Source organism: Uloborus diversus, chromosome 9 (assembly GCF_026930045.1).
Source record: "Uloborus diversus isolate 005 chromosome 9, Udiv.v.3.1, whole genome shotgun sequence".
In the NCBI taxonomy this organism is placed as follows: Eukaryota; Metazoa; Arthropoda; class Arachnida; order Araneae; family Uloboridae; genus Uloborus; species Uloborus diversus.
The window spans coordinates 30,215,232-30,233,798 of record NC_072739.1 but is presented as its reverse complement, the minus strand read 5'-3'; the positions used below and the strand labels follow the sequence as shown (position 1 = coordinate 30,233,798).

Genomic DNA, 18,567 nt, shown 5'->3' with positions numbered 1-18,567 from the left:
AATGGCGGATTTTTCCTAGTTTGGTAAAAAATAAAATATTCAATTTGCACACATAGTTACTAAATTTTTTTTTAAATTTGAAAACGCGCCAGACTCTTGTATTAAGCTCAAAAAAAAATCTTTCAGCGGTTTTATAATCTTGGTTAAAAAGAAATTTTCTCATTTTTTTTTTTTCGATAGACAACAAAAAGAGATATCCTTCCTTCTTTATTGCGAGGCGCCATGCAGAAACGTTGTATTACGCTGTGGCGGGGATCACGATGACCTTAAAAAGGCGCCATCGCGTGGAGTCAATCAAACAATATACATAATATACATATGTCGAAAAAAATAAAGAATTCTCAAATAATGCATCATAGGGGTATTATTTCTAATCTGGTTGAAATATAACTCGGGAATTTCCGTCGAATTCAGTCATCGAATAGCAGACATGACAGCAAAAGGCTCCAAACTTAAAATTTATTACTGGATTTTACCCATCTGTTCGTTTTCAAAAATATATAACATCAGCATGCTCATAGTTCTGGGGAAATAGTTGTTAACAGACGTATTTAGAGATACTTTAGAGATGCTTGAAAACAAGTGATTTTGTTTGCAATTGGTTTTGCTACGTGAACTTGCTACTCTGTTTGTGAAGTTATAATCGTGTTGGTAATTTTTATGATTTAATAACTTTCTGCTGTTATGGATCGATGGTTGAAAACTGGTAGTTTGGTTGAGCGACAAATGGACAAGCAGTCAATCGATCAACCCTCAACATCAGCAGTAACTTTCGAATCAACACAGGATATTGAAATAGATAGCTGTAATGAACTGCCGCCTCCCCCGACTAAACAGATCGTTCCAGGTGCACGAAAGAGGCCGCCTTGTACCACTATGACACCTAAAAGTAAAAGAATTAAAGTGCTCTTCAGTAGAGTTAGAAAATTGCAAGCAATGAAGAGGGAAAAGGAGAACGCTTTTGAAATCCTCGAGGCATTAAAACCGCTAATGAAGCCAGTGCTGTTTAATTTTGTGCGATCCCAGCTGAGAGCTGCAAAAGCAGGTCTACATGGCAGAAGGTGGAATACAGAGGACAAAACTTTGCTCTGCAGATATACCTCGCCAGTCCCAAGGCATACAGAACTCTTCGGAAGTTTTTCGAGCTTCCAAGTATTCCATCTGAAAGAAGGGTTCTGCAAAGCATTAAAGTGCATGCTGGCTTCTTCCCTACAGTCTTTTCAGCTTTGAAATACATCATATAGAAAATGAATACCCATGACAGAATGTGCATCATAAGTTTGGATGAGATGAAGTTAAAATCTGGATTGGCATATAACCGAAGAACTGACTCCATAATAGGGTATGACAACTGTGGGACCAAAGGACAACAAGGTTGCAACACATGGACTTGTCTTCATGGCCAGAGGATTATGTAAAAAATGGAAGCAGGCATTGAGAGCGTTTTTTTCGGTAGATACCGCTGCATAGAAAGACTTTTCTTGCTCATCAGTGCAGTGGAAAAAACACAAGAATCCGGGCTAACACGGGTAGCCGTGGTTTGCGACCAAAGAATGAACAACCAAAAGCTTTATTGGGAGGAACTAGGAGTGACTCCAAAAAAGCCCTATTTTGTTGTAAATGGACAAAAGATTTACACAATCTTTGTCCCACCACATTTGCTAAAATCTGAAAGGAACAACTTATACAAATATCCGGCACATTTCGGACCTCAGTAGGAAAAAACTGCAAATTGGAAACACATAGAGAGTGCCTATCTATATGACCTGAAATTAGGGGAGGAACATGATGCCAGAATGCTTCTGAAACTTAGGCGAAAGCACCTGTATTTAACACCCTTCACAAAACTGAGCGTGAAACGAGCAGCTCAAGTTTGGAGTCACACCGTACATTCAGTGCTTAGATACTTATCTTCAGGGCATATTCCAGCAGCAGCGGCACATACTGCAGAGTTTTGCAGAAAAATGGACCAGCTGTTTGACAGTGTGAACAGCCGGATGATCACGCATAAAACGAAACAATTTCTATCGAGTGCGACAAAGGATTCCAAGCATTTCGCAGAATGGGAGAACGGAGTGAACTTTTTCAAGACTTTGAAATTTGCAGACTTGTCTCCTCAAAAATTCCCGTCGATAAAAGGACGGATCCTAACGCTGGTTGCATTTAAACTAATGGTTCTGGAGCTTTAGGAAAAAATTCCCTTCGTGCTGATGAGCTGGTTTAATGAAGATTGTCTTGAGAATTACTTTGCCCAGGTGAGTTAAAGGGACTTTTAAATTAAGTTATTTTCCTTTCTTTACATAAGCTTCAACACTTTGTATCTTACACAAGCTTTTCTAGCAGAAAAAAAAGTAAAGAACTTATAATATGTCTATGCTTAACAAACTTATCAATATAATAAAATAACTTTTTGTAAGAGGTTACAGCAGGGAATTACGTAACAAATTTATGCTAACTTGTTAGCTGTTGCATTCTCAAATGTTTAAAAATTTTGTTTCAGGTTAATTGCATGCGACTTGAATTCTGCTTTTGTGCTTACATAATCGTCTTTACTTTCAGATTTGCAGAAAAGGAGGCAACAATGAGTATCCGGAACCACTGAATTTTTTGCATAGAAACCGGTTGTTGCTGGCCAATTCGTTCATACAGGTAAGCGGTGGTACTAATTGTGAACTGGACAGCAGTACTCAGCTAATTCCAATAGAAATTCTGAAGGCTACCGTTTTTGAGCCAGAAAACAGTTTAATCATAGATGAAATAGAACTGGAAATAACTGCTCTTTCAGTACTGAGCTCTAGACATTCAGTCGAATCCGAGAATGTTTTTGCATATATAGGAGGGTACTTGGCAAAAAAGTACTTACAAAAAATCAATTGCAAGCACTGCAAGGCTACTCTGACTACTGAGAACAAGGGCGACAAGGTGCAACACCGATTGAAATACCCCACGAAGAAATTACTGGAGACAGTGTTGCGATATGGGACAATATTTACTAATATGTTTCCCGAAATTTCCTCCAAGCCAGGCATCAAACAAAAATTAATTGTAGAAATGAACTCAATCGACTGCAGTTGGTTCGACTGCCTAGAACACTGCAGTAACTGGGATTTTTTCTCGTGGCTCTTCTCAAATGCGATGATATATAATAAAGTTAAGTCATTGAATAGAAAATAAGAATCAGAAATTAAAATAGATTTCAACTCTTGTCAGATCAGTAAAAATATATGTTGATAATTGCACGATAAACTCAACGAAAACTAAAAATAAAGCATTTGTGTGTGCTATTATAGTACTTTAAATATTTGAATTATCATTTTTCATCAGTTTTTATACTTATGTTCCTTGTGTTCAAATTTATTATTTTCCTTTTTCAAACTCATGTACACAAAAGCGTGTCTTGGCTTGTCCACCAAGCTTGGGTTCAGAAATGAATTAAATTTTGATTAGCCTAGATCATGTATGTTTGCAGCACTTCTAGTACTGCCTAATATTTTGAACCATGTTTTGTTATAAACTCAATGCAGATGAATGTTATGTGTCTATTGCTAGCAAAGTTGATGACTTCATTACAAAGAAGCAATTTGACGAGGGTCTCAAGACCGCTATAAATGTTATGGAGGCTAGAGTCCGGGAAGAATTTACAGGACAACTACAGGCCATGCAACTGGCTATTACCAAGGCTATGAGTGACTATTTAAAGAAAGTTAATGAAAATGTTACTAAAATCATTACTTCGGTGAAAAGTGGCAAACTTGAGGGATCTGAAGAGGACGTGGACGACAGAGATAAGCATGTTAAAAAACATAAAGTGTCTTCGAATTCTTCTAACATTTGTTTTAACATCTCTGCCATGGAACGTGAGGGCACCTCCAAGGAGTTTTCTCCTGGATAGGGGTGGTTGGGCCTGTTGGTTTCGGGCGCTGGCACCTGGTTTGCTGTGTCTGGCCAAGTTGGCCTTTTTCGTTCCTTTTGCTTTTCGGTCGATGTTCCTGGGGACTGGAGTTCGTACCCGGTTTTGGTTTGTTTGTGGTTTAGGGTCGTTTACTTGTTTCTGTACTTCATGTGTTGTCTCAGGTGTGCTTAGGTTGGTTGGTTTTGTGTGTCCTTTTCTCCGGTGTGTCTTTGGCTTATTTAGTTCAATGGAATGAGCGTAGTGTTCCTAATAAGCACACCTGGTTCAACACTCAGTTGATTCTTAATTCTAGTTTTATAGCTTGTCAAGAAATCTTTCTTAAGAAGGATATTTCTTTTTCGTTACCTAACAAAGTAATTTTTAGGAAAGATAGAAAAAACCGCCCTAATGGAGGTTTTCTTGTCGCAATTAACAGCGATATGTCTGCAACAGAAATTTCAGTTAACATGCCTACCAGTAACATTGAAGTAATGGGAATTTCAGCATACATGTTTAATGAAAATATTAGAATCTTCAACATTTACTCCCGATGGGAATTGGGATACGAACTGGTTAAACCATCTCATAAATTACCTGATTCCAGTCTTGCATAATATAGACGAACGTGCGAACGGCGTTCGCAGAAATTTTTTTGGCTCTGCAGAAAATTTTTCTAACTGCTAACGTTGAAAAGAAATTTGACTCTGCAGAAATTTTTTTTAAACTGCTGCCAACGTTAATCTAAAAAAAAAACGAAAAGCACAATTTTTTTCTGCTCCTTCCGAATATTTTGTTGTGTACGATTCTTTTCTTGCCGTGCTTTCTTTCTTTCGCGGAGCGAGCCGCTCTTTCCACCGCCACGTGCTCGTATTTTCCCTTTGACCTTTGCAACCTTCGACACTGTGCTGAAACCCTGACGTCACTTGCCGCCTCCGGCCTCCATCATTCGAAGTTTCTCCCAGTGCAGCCAATCGTCGCTGCCCAATCTTCGCAACGCAACGTTTGCAACGTAAACTGCTTCCAGGGAATCCGGATGTAGGAAGGGGTTTTCGGGATCGGGCAATTAGGGTTGGGGGATCGTCACACTTACTATGTGAAAGTCTTTGGACTCCCGGGGAGGGGGGGGGGGAGACGGGCAAAACCCCTGGGCTAAACACGTGTGCATCTCGCGTTTGATGCTGAGTTGACAAACAATACGTGACACTTGCCGTTGCTTGATTTTCTGAAAAAGATTATTCGTTTTTTTCTCACTTGTTGGTCTGGAATATGAGTTATCCCAGCTTAGCACGTAAAATAAAATGCCGGTTTTGCCGCGACGAACTTTTTGAAAGAAATTATCAAACTCATATACAGCGGAAACATCCCAACGAAAATGCGGCTGACAAAAGATCTGCTGGTCAAAAAACTTTGTTTTCATTTGTGCCTTCCAAAAAAGTCTCTTCATTTGTAACCGATAATTCTGCATGTCTTACAGAAGAAAATTCTACATCTTCTACATCTCTCCCAGAAAAAGTTTCTATATCCTCTGCATCTGTTATAAAAGAAAATTCTACATCCTCTGCAGAAAGTGCATCTTTTTCAGAAAATAATGCAACTTTCATTGAAAATGAGACATTTTGCGAAGAAAACCCAGCAGAGGTTGTTGAACTGCAAAGTAATAAAAATGAAAACGAAAAATATGACATCATTCTGCAGCACATAAAAAGATTGGAAGATAAATTAGAAATGATGCAGTCAATGATGCAGTCTCAGACTTCTTCAAAGACTGATTGTCCCAATTCAACAAACATAAAAGATGCTGATGGGACAGATCTGTCATATATTCTTCAGTCATGCAGATCCATCTCTGATATAACTTCTTTTTTTGATGAATTCACTTTTAGTGAAAAAGACAACACCATCATATGTCGCATTTGTGTTCCTGATGGTTGCCTTCTACCTGATAAAAAAGGATTGAATTGTCATCCATCAGTTTTTGTATATAATAAAGAAAATGGCACTGATTTTCCTATAGGCTCTAACTTGCCTCCTAAATTCAGGAACCTAAAAAGACATCTGAAGGATCATCTCTTGAATAAGTTACATAAGAAATCTGTAGAGTTAAAAGAAGAAGCTGAAAAAGAAATAAGGAAACATGCAAAAAGAGAAGTTGATGTAGGAATGCGTATCGGACGTATTGCCTACAGAATATATTATAGAGGTCGACCATACACTGACTTTGAGGAAGAGATAGCCATAAGCATCCAAAATGGTTGCAATATGGGCAATATTAATCACTCCGTAGCATTTGCGAAAAACTTTTTGCCCTATGTCTCAAATGCTGTAAGAAATCGGCTGAAGAGTTTTTTAAATAATCATTTAACACAAACTGGATTTCAGCCACCCTTAAAAATAATTGCTGACAAAGCAACTTGGAAACAGCGTACTCGGCAGTTTATTATGGCTGTCACTATTGTTCCTGACTCTAAGGAACTTATTCAGGACTTGTATTTAGGACATCCAGTGATTAAAGCACATACTGGTCAAGCAGTGGCTGAAAGCATAATTTCATGTATGACTGAGTATGGGGTTACCAATTCCCAATTCAATGGTGGAAGTTTTGATGGCCAGTATTTTAAATTGTCAGTGCCCGATTATCTCAGCAAACATTTTTCGGCAGAAGAAAGCAAAACGCATCATTATGATTGGGACCCCATGCACAAAGCTGGTCTCATTGATGGTCACCTCAGAAAAGAAAATAGGTTTTCATGGATTGTGGCAGTCACAGAGACCGTAACATCAATTTTTGGAGAATTCAACTATGGAAAAGAGTATGAAAATTTAAGAGATACAAGTTATCAACTGAGTTTGGAGCCAAATGAGTCAAAAACTTGTTTCAAAAATCCCACATTTTTCAGCGAAACACGTTTTGCTAATCATTGCAAGTTAGTTTATGGAAACTTTAGGGAAGATTTCAAGGCAATCATAACAATTTTAGAGAAGCGACAAGTAGACTCTATTGATGGAAATTTCATTCAAAGGGAAAAGGCTACTAATGCTAATTTAAAAATGAATAAGATCTTTAACATAGAGTTTTGCCTTCAAATTTCCGGGTTATGTGATTTATATAATCAGTTTAGCAAAATTATATGTGTTTTGCAGAAAGTTGATGTTCTCCCACATGAACGCTATGCAGACTTCATTTCCGAAGAGGACTATTTAAAATCAATGTCCTGCACAAGCAATGCAGAACAATGTCCATGCAATCTTGACTCTCCAGATGATTGTTTTTGGCCCCTTTATCATGCAGACTGTCGAGTTTTGGAGTCTAATAAGACATATCAAGGTGTCCCTATTTTCATATCAGAGTCTGAAGAATTAACTAGCACTCGAACTAGTGCAAAAAAAGCAAAAATTGATTCAACAGCTACAAAAATTAAGGTTGAGAAAGAACTATTAGAGCTTTCATCCCACATAGCAGAAAACTTAACCAAAATTTTCACAAAAGAAGATGTAGAATGTTTTGAGCATGTGAAAGCTATCACAGACTTGAAGTTGCTTGCAACAAAAATCAAAATGAAAGGGGTAGTTCAAACAGTTGCCTCGGAATTGGAGAAGTTCTTACTGTCATCAAAAGCTCTAGTGCATGATTTTAAAGTTATACCCCTATCACAATTAGAAATGCAATATCGAAATTTTTTGGATAAATTGGCAGAATTAGTCAATACCATTCCTGCAAATGAATTTAAAGATGTGACTAGTAATAACCTGATTAAAACTTTCCTTTCTACCAAACAATGTCTTTTTAAAGATGTAGAACTTGTCATGCAATCAATTTGTGTAGCAGCAACAATTTCATCTGTGGAATCGGTATGTGAATCTTTAACTTCAAGTTATGAACATCACAATAACAGGAGGCGACCACTCACCGAAGAAACATCTCACCACGAGATGATGATTTCAATTAATGGTCCTCTCCCTACAAGTTATGACTGTATAATAGCTGAAGCAATGAATAGTTATTTTGCTCAGCAAGAAGATTGGCATTTTGTAAAACGAACACATAATATAAAAGACTGGACCGTTTCAAAATGTGTGGATAAATTAATAAATAGAAATTCCTCCCTTCCCTTTATGCTTTCAAATTAAACAGTTTCCCTCATTTTTAAGAATTACTGTTTTTGTAAAAAAAATTCAGACTTTTCCAAAGAAAAATGTGCCAAAAAAGCAAAATTATTTATCAAGTTAAAAACAGAAAACTTCTTGAATTTTGAACAGTTTTGCCAAAATAAACACATAAACAAAATTTTAAATTTAAAAAAACAAACCAAACCGAAAATTTTTTTTTAAAAATGAGTATCTCAAAAAACATTCAAAAACTAGGACAAAAAGACAAATACTATATTGAAGAAAAAATCTTTCTTGAAAGAAGAGGAACAATTTTGCATGGAGTGTCCCCTAACAGTGCCTTTAAAGATGGATGAAAATGATTTAAGAATTTTAAACTAATATGATAAAAACATGGACAATATGGAAAAAAATGCAACTTTGTCGGACTGACATTACATATGCTGCCTAGAGGAGCTGGTTTTACTGCAAAACAAATGTCTATGGGTAAATCTTGCATGACCAATACGGAGTCTTGCCATTACAACTTCTGGAGATCTTTGATGACTTGAAACCTTTCGTCAGGGGCTGGATGGAGGGTATTTTATTTTCATTAATTTTTAAAATTTGCTCTAAATTGTTAATATGTATATATTTTTGCAGAAATACTTTAATTTTAAAGGAATGAGTAGTTTTTGTTGATTTGTTTACAAAATGAAAAATCTTCACAAAAATTTCAAGTAAAAAGCAGCTCATGTTTTATCTTGGTCAACAACTTGAGAGTAGTTTCAGAAACACATGAACTTTTTCATTACAAAATTAAAATAAAAATAATACATATGATTAATATTTAGGAAACAATAATAGTTGACAGTTTTCTTCAATCGGTAAAAAATAAGCATACACTATATAGTATTGCAGAAAAAAAAATTTTTTTTGTCATTCATATTTGAATAAATTTAATTCTTTATTCAAGGGTTGAATTGGGCAAAATAATTACTTGCAGAAAATTTTTCAGTTAGAATTTGTGTTTGCAGAAAGCTTTTTATTTTATCTAAGTCTGCCTGATTCCTCCCTTTATAATAGTAGGAGACTTTAATGTCCACCACAGGGTCATAGGCGGAAAAGATACTTCAAAGGACACTGAAATACTTTTTGATTAGATTCTAGATCATAATATGTTTCTACTTAATACCTTGACTCCCACCCATGTGGCTAATTTTCAGGATCCCAATCTATAATGACAGCGATCACCACCCAGTAAAGGTCATGTTTTCTAATCTACAGTTGGTCGAGTGTAATAGGCGTAAAATACTGTGGGGTCAGTTTGAAACAGATTTAAATCAAAAATTGCATTCCATGGAGAATGAGAACTTAAACAATCTAAACAATATAATGGCAAAAGTTCTTGATAATAATAGCAGAATGGTTAAGATAAGCTGAAATAAAGGGAACCCCTGGTGGGATAGCACCTGCAGTTTCCTACTTGGACAGAAAAGGAAGTTTTTTCGTATTGCCAAAAAGACCATGGATAAAAAAGGATAGCTTAGTTATAAGAGGAATTAAGACTATGCAACAAGCTTAAAAGAAATTTTTGGAACAAAACCATGGAAATTGCAGGAAAGAACAACTCGATCTATAAAATCCTAAATAGATTAAAAATCAGAGTATGGATAGTCCAGACTCGAATCTCTCCCTCTCGACCGCTGGGGGGGGGGGAAATTCTTTTCCCTTCAGCTCAAGCCAATGCTTTTGCACGTCGTTCAATAGATCGACAGTGAAGGAGTTCATTCCTCTATATTTCAGCGGTTATAGCGAAATCAACAGACCTTTTACCATCAATGAACTCGAAGATGCAATCCACCGTAATCAGGAGACTTCCCCCGGCCCTGATAGCATTTCTGCCAAGGCACCCAAAAAAATCAATTTTTCCAATTTACCTAAACTTCTAAGCATCATGAATAGGTTATGGAAAAACGGAGATGTGTCGGATGCGTTTAAACGAGCACATATTATATCTATCCATAAAAGTGGAAAGGCGCATAATGACATCAATTCCTATAGACCTATTTCTCTAACTTCTGTCCTTTCGAAAACTATGGAGAGACTCATTTTAAGCAGGCTAGTTACCTTTTGTCTAAAGGCAAAGATTTTCCCTGATAATCAGTTTGGATTCTTGCCATTCAGAAGCTGCGGTGCGGTACTCTCTAGTATTCACCATAAAAGTTTTGAAGCTGGGGCTCAGAAAAAATTTGTTATTTTCACTGCACTTGATTTAAAAGCTGCATATGACTCGGTTTGGACTGATGGTCTTGGGTGTAAACTATTGCAGTTGGGGAATGCAGGACTATGGATTTATAACTTCATCTCCAATAGAACCTTTCAAGTCAAATGGAGGAAGACGCTCTCTGTGGAAATGCGCATCAATAGAGGGGTCCCGCAGGGATCGGTGCTGAGCCCTTTCCTGTTCCAGATTTATGCTAAAGATCTGTGTGACCTAAGCTCTAAAAATGTTAACTTGCTAATGTATGCTGATGATATATTTTTAATAAGCTCTGGCGACATCTTATCAAACGTGTTGGAAAAGACCCAAAAAACACTTGGGAACATACAAAAGTGGTGCAAAACCTGGCACATGGAAATTGTTCCAGAAAAATGTGTTGCAGTAAATTTTTCAAACAAACGTCTTGGGCCTGATAGAAACTTAGAAATTTTTGGTTCTCCTATCCACTGGAAGGACAAGATAAGGATTTTGGGAATTTATTTTAACAAAAACCCGACGTTTAAATACCACTTTGAATACCTATCTAAAAAGATCTTCAAAGTCACTAATGTTTTAAAAGTTGTAGCGTCTAAGAAGTGGGGTGCAAGAACTCAACATCTATTGAAAATCGTGAAGTGCTGTGTCATAAGCAAAATGTATTATGGATGTCATGTTTTTATTGCTTCCTTGAAATCGGACAAGAAGCAAATTGAAACGATGTTTCATGAGGCGCTAAGAGTAGCCGTAGGACTTCCCCGTTTTACACCCATTCCTGTCCTCCTGAAAGAAGCTGGCGAGCTGCCTTGTTCAATTAGGCACAAAATGAAAGCAGAATGTTTCTTTGTCAAACAAATCGCTCTGGAAAATTTCTCACTGACTAGGAATATGATACTAGCTTACGCTCCAGATAGACTGCCAGCGATCTCTGAGAAATTACCTCTTGCGTGTCTTTGCAAAAGCTTGCTTAATAATCTCAACATTTTCCCCAGTCAATCCATTCTTTATTTTCTTCCTGTGACACTAAATTCTGATAGTTTGAAAATTCATTGTAAGGATTTACCCTTTCAAGGAAAGAATATGATGCCTCAAATGATAAAAAGTATGTTTCAGTATTACAAGGGCACATATTGGTGCAACCATACTTTAATAGCGACTGATGGATCCAAGAAGACGAATTCGCTGCCGATCGGGATCTATCATGCAACTCGGGACGAGAAGATTTTTGGAAAAATCCCTGATGGAAATTCTATCTTTACTGCTGAAGGTTTGGCAATTTGGTTAGCTTGGAGATGATTTGGGCAGTGGAGTGATAAAATAGTCATTCTAATTGATAGTCTTTCGATCCTGAAATCTCTTGTGAATATTAATCAGAAATCTCCTCAAATTATTTTAATGATTGTGGATATGATTGCTAGCTGTATTCATTCAGGCAGAACGCTGGAGTTAGTTTGGACTAAATCTAGTGGAATTTATGAGAATGAGGCAGCAGATGAGTTGGCTGACAAGGGGCACATGGGAAATAAAATACTCCGTTGGGTATCCCCAGAAGACACAGTTAATAACATTAAAATCAAGTCCAAAAGAGATTACTCTCAATTTTGGAATTGTTCCCATTATGCGAAGAGTTATGGTCAGCTGTCCTCAGTGAATAAAGTAACTAGGAAACTTCCTCGGAATAGAAATGAGGATGTAATCATTTCGAGAGCCCGCACAAGAACTCTCTACTTACGAATTATAACTTACATCGAATTAGAAGTAGTGCATCTCCTCTATGTGGGGTGTGTAATGTTCCTGACACGGTAGATCATGTGGTTCTGGTTTGCCGAAAATATGAGTCTCAACGTGATGAGCTTAGAGCAAGCTATGGGTGTTCCCCCTTATCTTTCAGTTCTGTGTTTTGGTTTTCCTCCTTTTCTGGACGATGGTTTTCGGCTGTGATTAAGTTCCTTCGGGTTACTGGGCTTGGTTGATTTCCCCTGGTGGGGGTTTCGTTTTTCTTCATTTCTTGGCTGTTTTGCCTCGTGTTGTCTCTAGTGAGAAACTTTTATTTTCCTTTTTTGGTGCATTGGATTAGTGGAGGTAAAGCCGCACTTTCAACCTAAGCAAATGCCTCATACACAATGAAATGAAATCAACAGTACTGACAGTCAGGATTCTGTTTTTTTATTAATCTGAGATCAACGCTTGAAGATTGGTCTATGAGCTATGTAAGTCTTACCACTTGTCAATACCAAAATTTTGAAACTTCCATAGGTCGTTATTTTAACACATGAAATTGAAAAATTATCAATAACAAGTCCAAAAATTAAAGGCATACATCCATACTAGAATTTGTATATTTTTGTATTTTTTTCAATAAGTTAAATATGGTAAAGGTAACTTGAAGTATAGATTGAACGAAGAGTATAAAACAATTTTTATTTTTGCTGCCAGATGCATTATGTGTAAGTATTCAAAGAATAGAGTGAATAATACTCTAAGCTCAAGAGAACATTATTCACTCAAAAGGATTTTCTCAAAGTAGGGATTGCAACTGAAATTGAAGTATTTAACACAAGATTTCTGCTGAAACATTGTGTCAAATTACACTTTTGATCTGAAAACAATAAGTACACTCGCGGCCTAAACACGTGGCTGCAGTAATTTGCAATTTTGTACAGTTAAATTTTTTTTTCTCGTATTTTATTTTCCAAGCACAAAGGTTCAACGCTAATAAGTAATGTAATGCTTTGGATGTTTACTTATCAAATAATCATGTAAATATTATGCTATGTAATAAAGTGTTTCAATATATTATAAATTTTCTCGACTCGAATTTTTGAATGCAGACTTGATTTTTGACGCAGACAATATATCACGAATATAATAATCAGAATACATGTGCTACTGATTGTGAGGTTGAGATAAATTTAATATAAAAAGGAAAAAACTAATGACACGGATATTAATCATTGAAATGTTCGCTCAATATACGATTTAGTACTATGTGTAGTATAAAAAATTTATTTGAGTTTATTAGGGAATTTAATCAGCCTGTAAACCTTTTTGTAAAATCTTAATAATGATCTCCGGTGTGTGTTACGGGAATTCCAAATCCTTAACACTTTTAATTAAGCTTTAACTTTTTTATTATTTGAGGGAAGTCATAAGTAAAGAGTAAAAAGGCTACACTAAAAGTTAAGCTGGGGAAGAAAATAATTGCATTTGGGACCTAATTGCAAGTTTGTATGTATTATTATGACAAAATTATAAAACATAGACAAATTATTAAACATGTTTAAGTAAATTATTAACATTTATTAATTTGAAAAAAATATATGCTAAGAAAAATTCTAAAGTTTCAAAAGTTCATAGAGAAGCCTAAAAATATCCAGCCATGCTTAAACTAAAAGGTATTTTTCTTCGGACTTGTTCGTCATGTGTTTTTTTTCATCTGTGACTCTGTTGAACTTTTCTGAGGTCTGAAGTACTTCCTTCAGGCCTACAAATTTAATTATGAGTGCGCTGAAATCGGTAGGACTTTCGGTCTGCGATACTCGAGGCCAATGTTCTGACGGAACTCGCAACATGAGTGGATGCTACACGGGAGTATCAGCAAGAATAACAGAGCTAAATCCATTAGCTTTTTATGTGCACTGTAATGCGCATGTGCTAAATTTATATATAATATAATAAATTTATATATATGAGAAATACTATGGGCACATTGGGAGAGTTATACTTTCATGGAAGGGTTTTAAAAATAAATATTGATGAAGAAAAAAATATACATGCTGGCGGGAAAGAAAACTTACGTCACTCTCACATGCAAGGTGGAATTGCAAACATGAGGCTTGTAAAAATGTTTTACAAGATTTTGAAATAATTATATCTACACTTATAGAAGTAGGAAATACAGATGTTCAAAAAGAATATGAGGCCAACAATCTACTGCATAATATCAACACATTTGAATTCATCTTTAGTTTGATTTTAATAGATAGAATTAAAAGTCAAACTAACCAATTTTCGTCATACTTGCAGTCAAAGGAAATCAATTACGCATCAGTATCATTGATGGTTGATGCTACCTTGAATGTTCTAAAAGAATTCGATCGGACGAGTTGTTTTTTTTTTTATTATGGAATTATGCAAATGAAATGTGCAAAAAAAAAGACGTACATAAAGCAACCCCCTTGCCAAGAATTCAAAAAATACCTTTGAAACTTGGTGAGGGTCAAACTTTTGAAAGTACAAATGTTGAAAATTATTATAGAGTGCCAATTACGTTTCCTGTCCTGGATCATATCATTCAAGGCATCAGAGAAAATTTAAGAAAAATGACCTTTCGATTTTGCAAAATTTAAAACAAATTTTATCCGGAACCATCGATGATGAAAGTGTCCAAAAACTTGTTTCTAAAACATACAACTTAGTCGAACAAGAGCTAACACATAAACTGATAATTGAAAAAATGATTAAAATACATAATTAAAAACCTCTAATTTTAAAGATTGTCTTTTTTTTTTTTTTTTCAAAAACAAGAACTTTCGGCATGTTTTAATCTTCTCTCTGAGCTTTTCAAGGTTTTTTTATGGACTCCTGCAACTTCTGCTTCTAGCGATAGAGCATTTTCCTCTTTGAAACTTCTAAAAACTTTTTGAGAAACACAATAGGGGAGCAGAGGTTGATTTTTATGTCAGTTTTGTACATTGAAAAGAAAATTAAGATTGATATAGAGAATATTATTTGTAATTTTTCCAATCCTAAAAACTGTCAACTTATTCTAAAATGAGTTTAAAAAATATTTTTTAAAAAAAAAGTCTTCAGTAAAAGTGACCTCCAGGTGAACTTTGTAGCATATTAAATGAACAGGCAAGTAAGCTAGTTTTTAAAGGTCCCAATCGAGGACAAAGTATTCCACTAGTCTTTGGGGGTCCCACAGAGACTCAAAAATGCTTTACCAGGCCTTCAAACCCTCTATCAGTTCAATGGGGTGGTGATCTGTCTTGCATAACAATACTTTTTTTCTATTTACTTAGACTATCAAAAAATAATTTCAACGTCTGAATACTTACCTAGTACTATCTCTTGACCACCTTTTAAGTTGTGACAGTTTGTTTATAAGAAATATCCCCACTCCTTGAGCTATAAAGTAAAAAAATTATTACATTTCCATGTACAAACAATAGCTTAGTTTTTCTTGTAGTTTATTAATTACATATGCTTAAGATATATCTTAAAATTCTGCTTATTGGCTACAGATCATGTGTATAGAAAGAGATTGAAAAGGTAACAATCTTGAGTGGCTCGTACAATGGTGCAGCCCTTTAGCTAATTTTTTTCTTTCGCTACTGAAGTCCAGTAATTGATACATCACATTTTTTTTTATAATAAATGAATATGGGGTGTAAAGTGGATTGCCTCCACATAGCGAAATCTGGGTATTGTTAAATGATCTTCAACTGAAGCAGGGCTTTGGAGTTATTTTTACTCTCATTGTCAGTTAACTCTGAATATAATGGCTAAAGACTATCTGGCCTTACTACTGTGCCCTGCACTATCTAGCAGGGATTGGGAGGTCGGGAAACTAATGAGGACCACAAAGAATCATCCTAACTGACATGTTTCCTGAATACAGTTGACTTTTTATTACAGTCGAACCTTGATATCTCGAACCTCCTTATCTCGAAACCCTTGATGTCTCGAAAAAACATTTTTCCCCTGCATTTTCTATAAAAACCCCTATGTATTTTCCATAGTTATCTCGAAATTCATTTTTCGAAACCCTTGATATGTCGAAATTTTTGCACAGAAGCAAGTTTCAGTTGTTGTTTTTCTTTGGTAATTTTTGTAGTAAAACCAGTTCCGGGGGGGGGGGGGGACTAGTTTTCATCTTTCTTCTTGGAAACTTTGTGATTAGGGGATTGAAGCAAGATAATAGGGGAGTGTTGGTATGAAAGGGGTGCTGTGTTTTTCACAGAATAATCCCCATCTCGAATCTTTGTGCATTTCTCTCAAACATGTTGTCCACTTTGAGGAAAGAGGGTTGATTTTTCGCCAGTCAGTTTTCAAGTGAAAACAGAAAATGTGTTCCTCATTTTCATCATTCTGCTTTTTTAACTCCTACAAAATGGCTGCTGAAAACTTTTTGAATGTGGGGAGCTACTAGTTGAAGAAAAGAATTTTTAAATTTTTAGGTGAAAAACCAAGTTGAAATTGTTGTTCATTTCAAAATCTCTTCCTGTGCACTTTCGACAATTATAAAATTTCAAATCTAGTAAAATATTGAAGACTATTTTATTGATCGTAATTCAAAGTGGTCTCATAGTACATATATGAATGCATATAGAGTATGTGTGTGTAATTATGAGAGTTTCTAGTGTAATTTTTTTAAAACCTTGATAACTCAAAAGCTTGATATCTCGAATGTTTTTCCCGTCCTGAGAGATTCGAGATATCGAGGTTGTACTGTATATCATTTTTCGGGGGGGGGGGGGGGTTTATTGCTGTCTTTTTGGTGACATAATAGTGTATGAGTTTGTACTTCCTTTTAAAAACCCTAATTTTATCAAACAAAATTAAGGTTCTTAATTTTCTGAAATTTTCCTTAATTTTTTAAATAATGCCACTTGAACAGCCTGGTCTCAGCAGTATAACGCAGTTGAGCACTAGATCTGTAACAGAATTCGTAATCAAATCTGATGGGGTGTCTGCTGAGATTTTATGGTTATTGCAATGCATGACCTTCCATTATTCGTTAGTCATGTAAAGATCTCAAAACTTTTCACAAGGATGTTTCCTGATAGTGCTGTTACCCAGAAGTTTTCTCAAGGAGAGAAGAAAAGTGCATATATTTGTTACTATGACATTGCACCGCATTTTCAACAGCTCTTGAAGGTGTTCAGTGCAATACACTTCTGTTCGACGAAACCTTGAACAAAGCAAGGTAATCCAAACAAACGGATCTGTATGTCAGATTTTGATATTCTAGTTTAAATGAAGTTTATACAAGATTTTTTTCTTCTGTTTTTCTTGGCCACTAAACTGCTGATGACATTTTAAAATTATTTTATGCTAGCGTTGGCAACAAGTTAGAGTTGAAGAATGTAATACAAATATCAATGGATGGACCAGCTGTTAACCGGTCCTTTTAAGAGAAACTGCAGAAAGACACTGCATAAAATTTTGGTTGTAAAATTCTTAATGTTGGGTCTTGTGGCTTGCACATAATGAACAATGCATTCAAAAGAGAAGAAGCAAAAACAGAATGGGGGATATCTTCCTCATTAGTAAATCTCTACTGGCTGTTCAAGGATTGTCCATCTTGTCAAGATCGATTACATTAAATATTGGAAGACTGGCAAATTTCAATATTATTGACAAATGTCCTATCAATTACAGCATTGTTAGGAATCTTGTTTGTTTGAATCCACAGTGCATGACTAGCAATAAAAAGATACAATAAAACAATAAAAAAGCTTCCAAAAGTTCTTGAAAAATTAGTGGATTGCCATAAATTTGATATTGAGGGCTGCAAATCAAATGGTGTACTTAAAGTTCTCTAAATATTCCCGATGAGTCCTTAAATTTTGATAGTTCTTAATAAGTCCTTTATTTTCACTTTTAAAAATGTGTATGACCAATGTAGATGTCTAAATACTTTAAATTTAAAAAAAAGAAGAAAAAAATGAAAGACTAGGAATCTTCTAGTAACTTCAACTAACAATGCCGAGGTCAAAAGAATCACCTTATTCCCACTTTTCAGTAGAAAAATCTATCTAAAAGTTATCTATCTGGTAATGAACAAAAGCTGGTGCCATACATTTAGAAAGAAAAATGTTATTCCTTCTGAAACTATACAAGGTGGGGAAATAACATCTGCTTGCACAACTAAATATTATACACTGGGAAGTAAATGTTCCAAATAATTCAACACAGCTAAAAGGCTTGTTTCCCCCACTCAAGAGCTAACAAGCAAGAACTCACTGAACCAAGGGCTGTTAAATAGTATTTAATCCCTTTAAAAAAAGCTGCTAGCAGCAGGAGTTCAGTTAAAGAAGTTCTAGGGGGGGGGGGGAGGAGTTTGTAACGTCAGTGTTGTGACAACCTTGGTGGTTTGATCTGTCTGTCTCTGGTCAGAATGCTTTCCTTTCTCAGACAGTGCAGTGCTTTTCTTGTGTTCGGAAACTTTCAATTAGTAATTTTAAAGTTAAGAGTGCTATTTTTTAAGCTTATTTGTCTATTTTTTAAGCTTATTTGTTTTTCTTCTAAGTAAATTTGCTATTTTGAATGTCAATTTAGTTACATTTAAAACTAATATGTTGAGGAAATAATAATGTCAAGC

General features: G+C 35.5%; 1 protein-coding gene across 3 annotated transcripts in view; it reads right to left on the bottom strand.

The window, feature by feature from the left end:
• LOC129229428 (polyglutamylase complex subunit TTLL1-like) overlaps nucleotides 1–18,567 on the bottom strand; it is a 120,597-nt gene that overhangs the window by 56,878 nt on the left and 45,152 nt on the right. For all 3 annotated transcript variants that reach the window (XM_054863734.1, XM_054863736.1, XM_054863735.1), the window contains one exon: nucleotides 15,299–15,368. In XM_054863734.1, coding sequence (XP_054719709.1) covers nucleotides 15,299–15,368 — 70 coding nt within the window. The remainder of the gene's footprint in view (nucleotides 1–15,298; nucleotides 15,369–18,567) is intronic.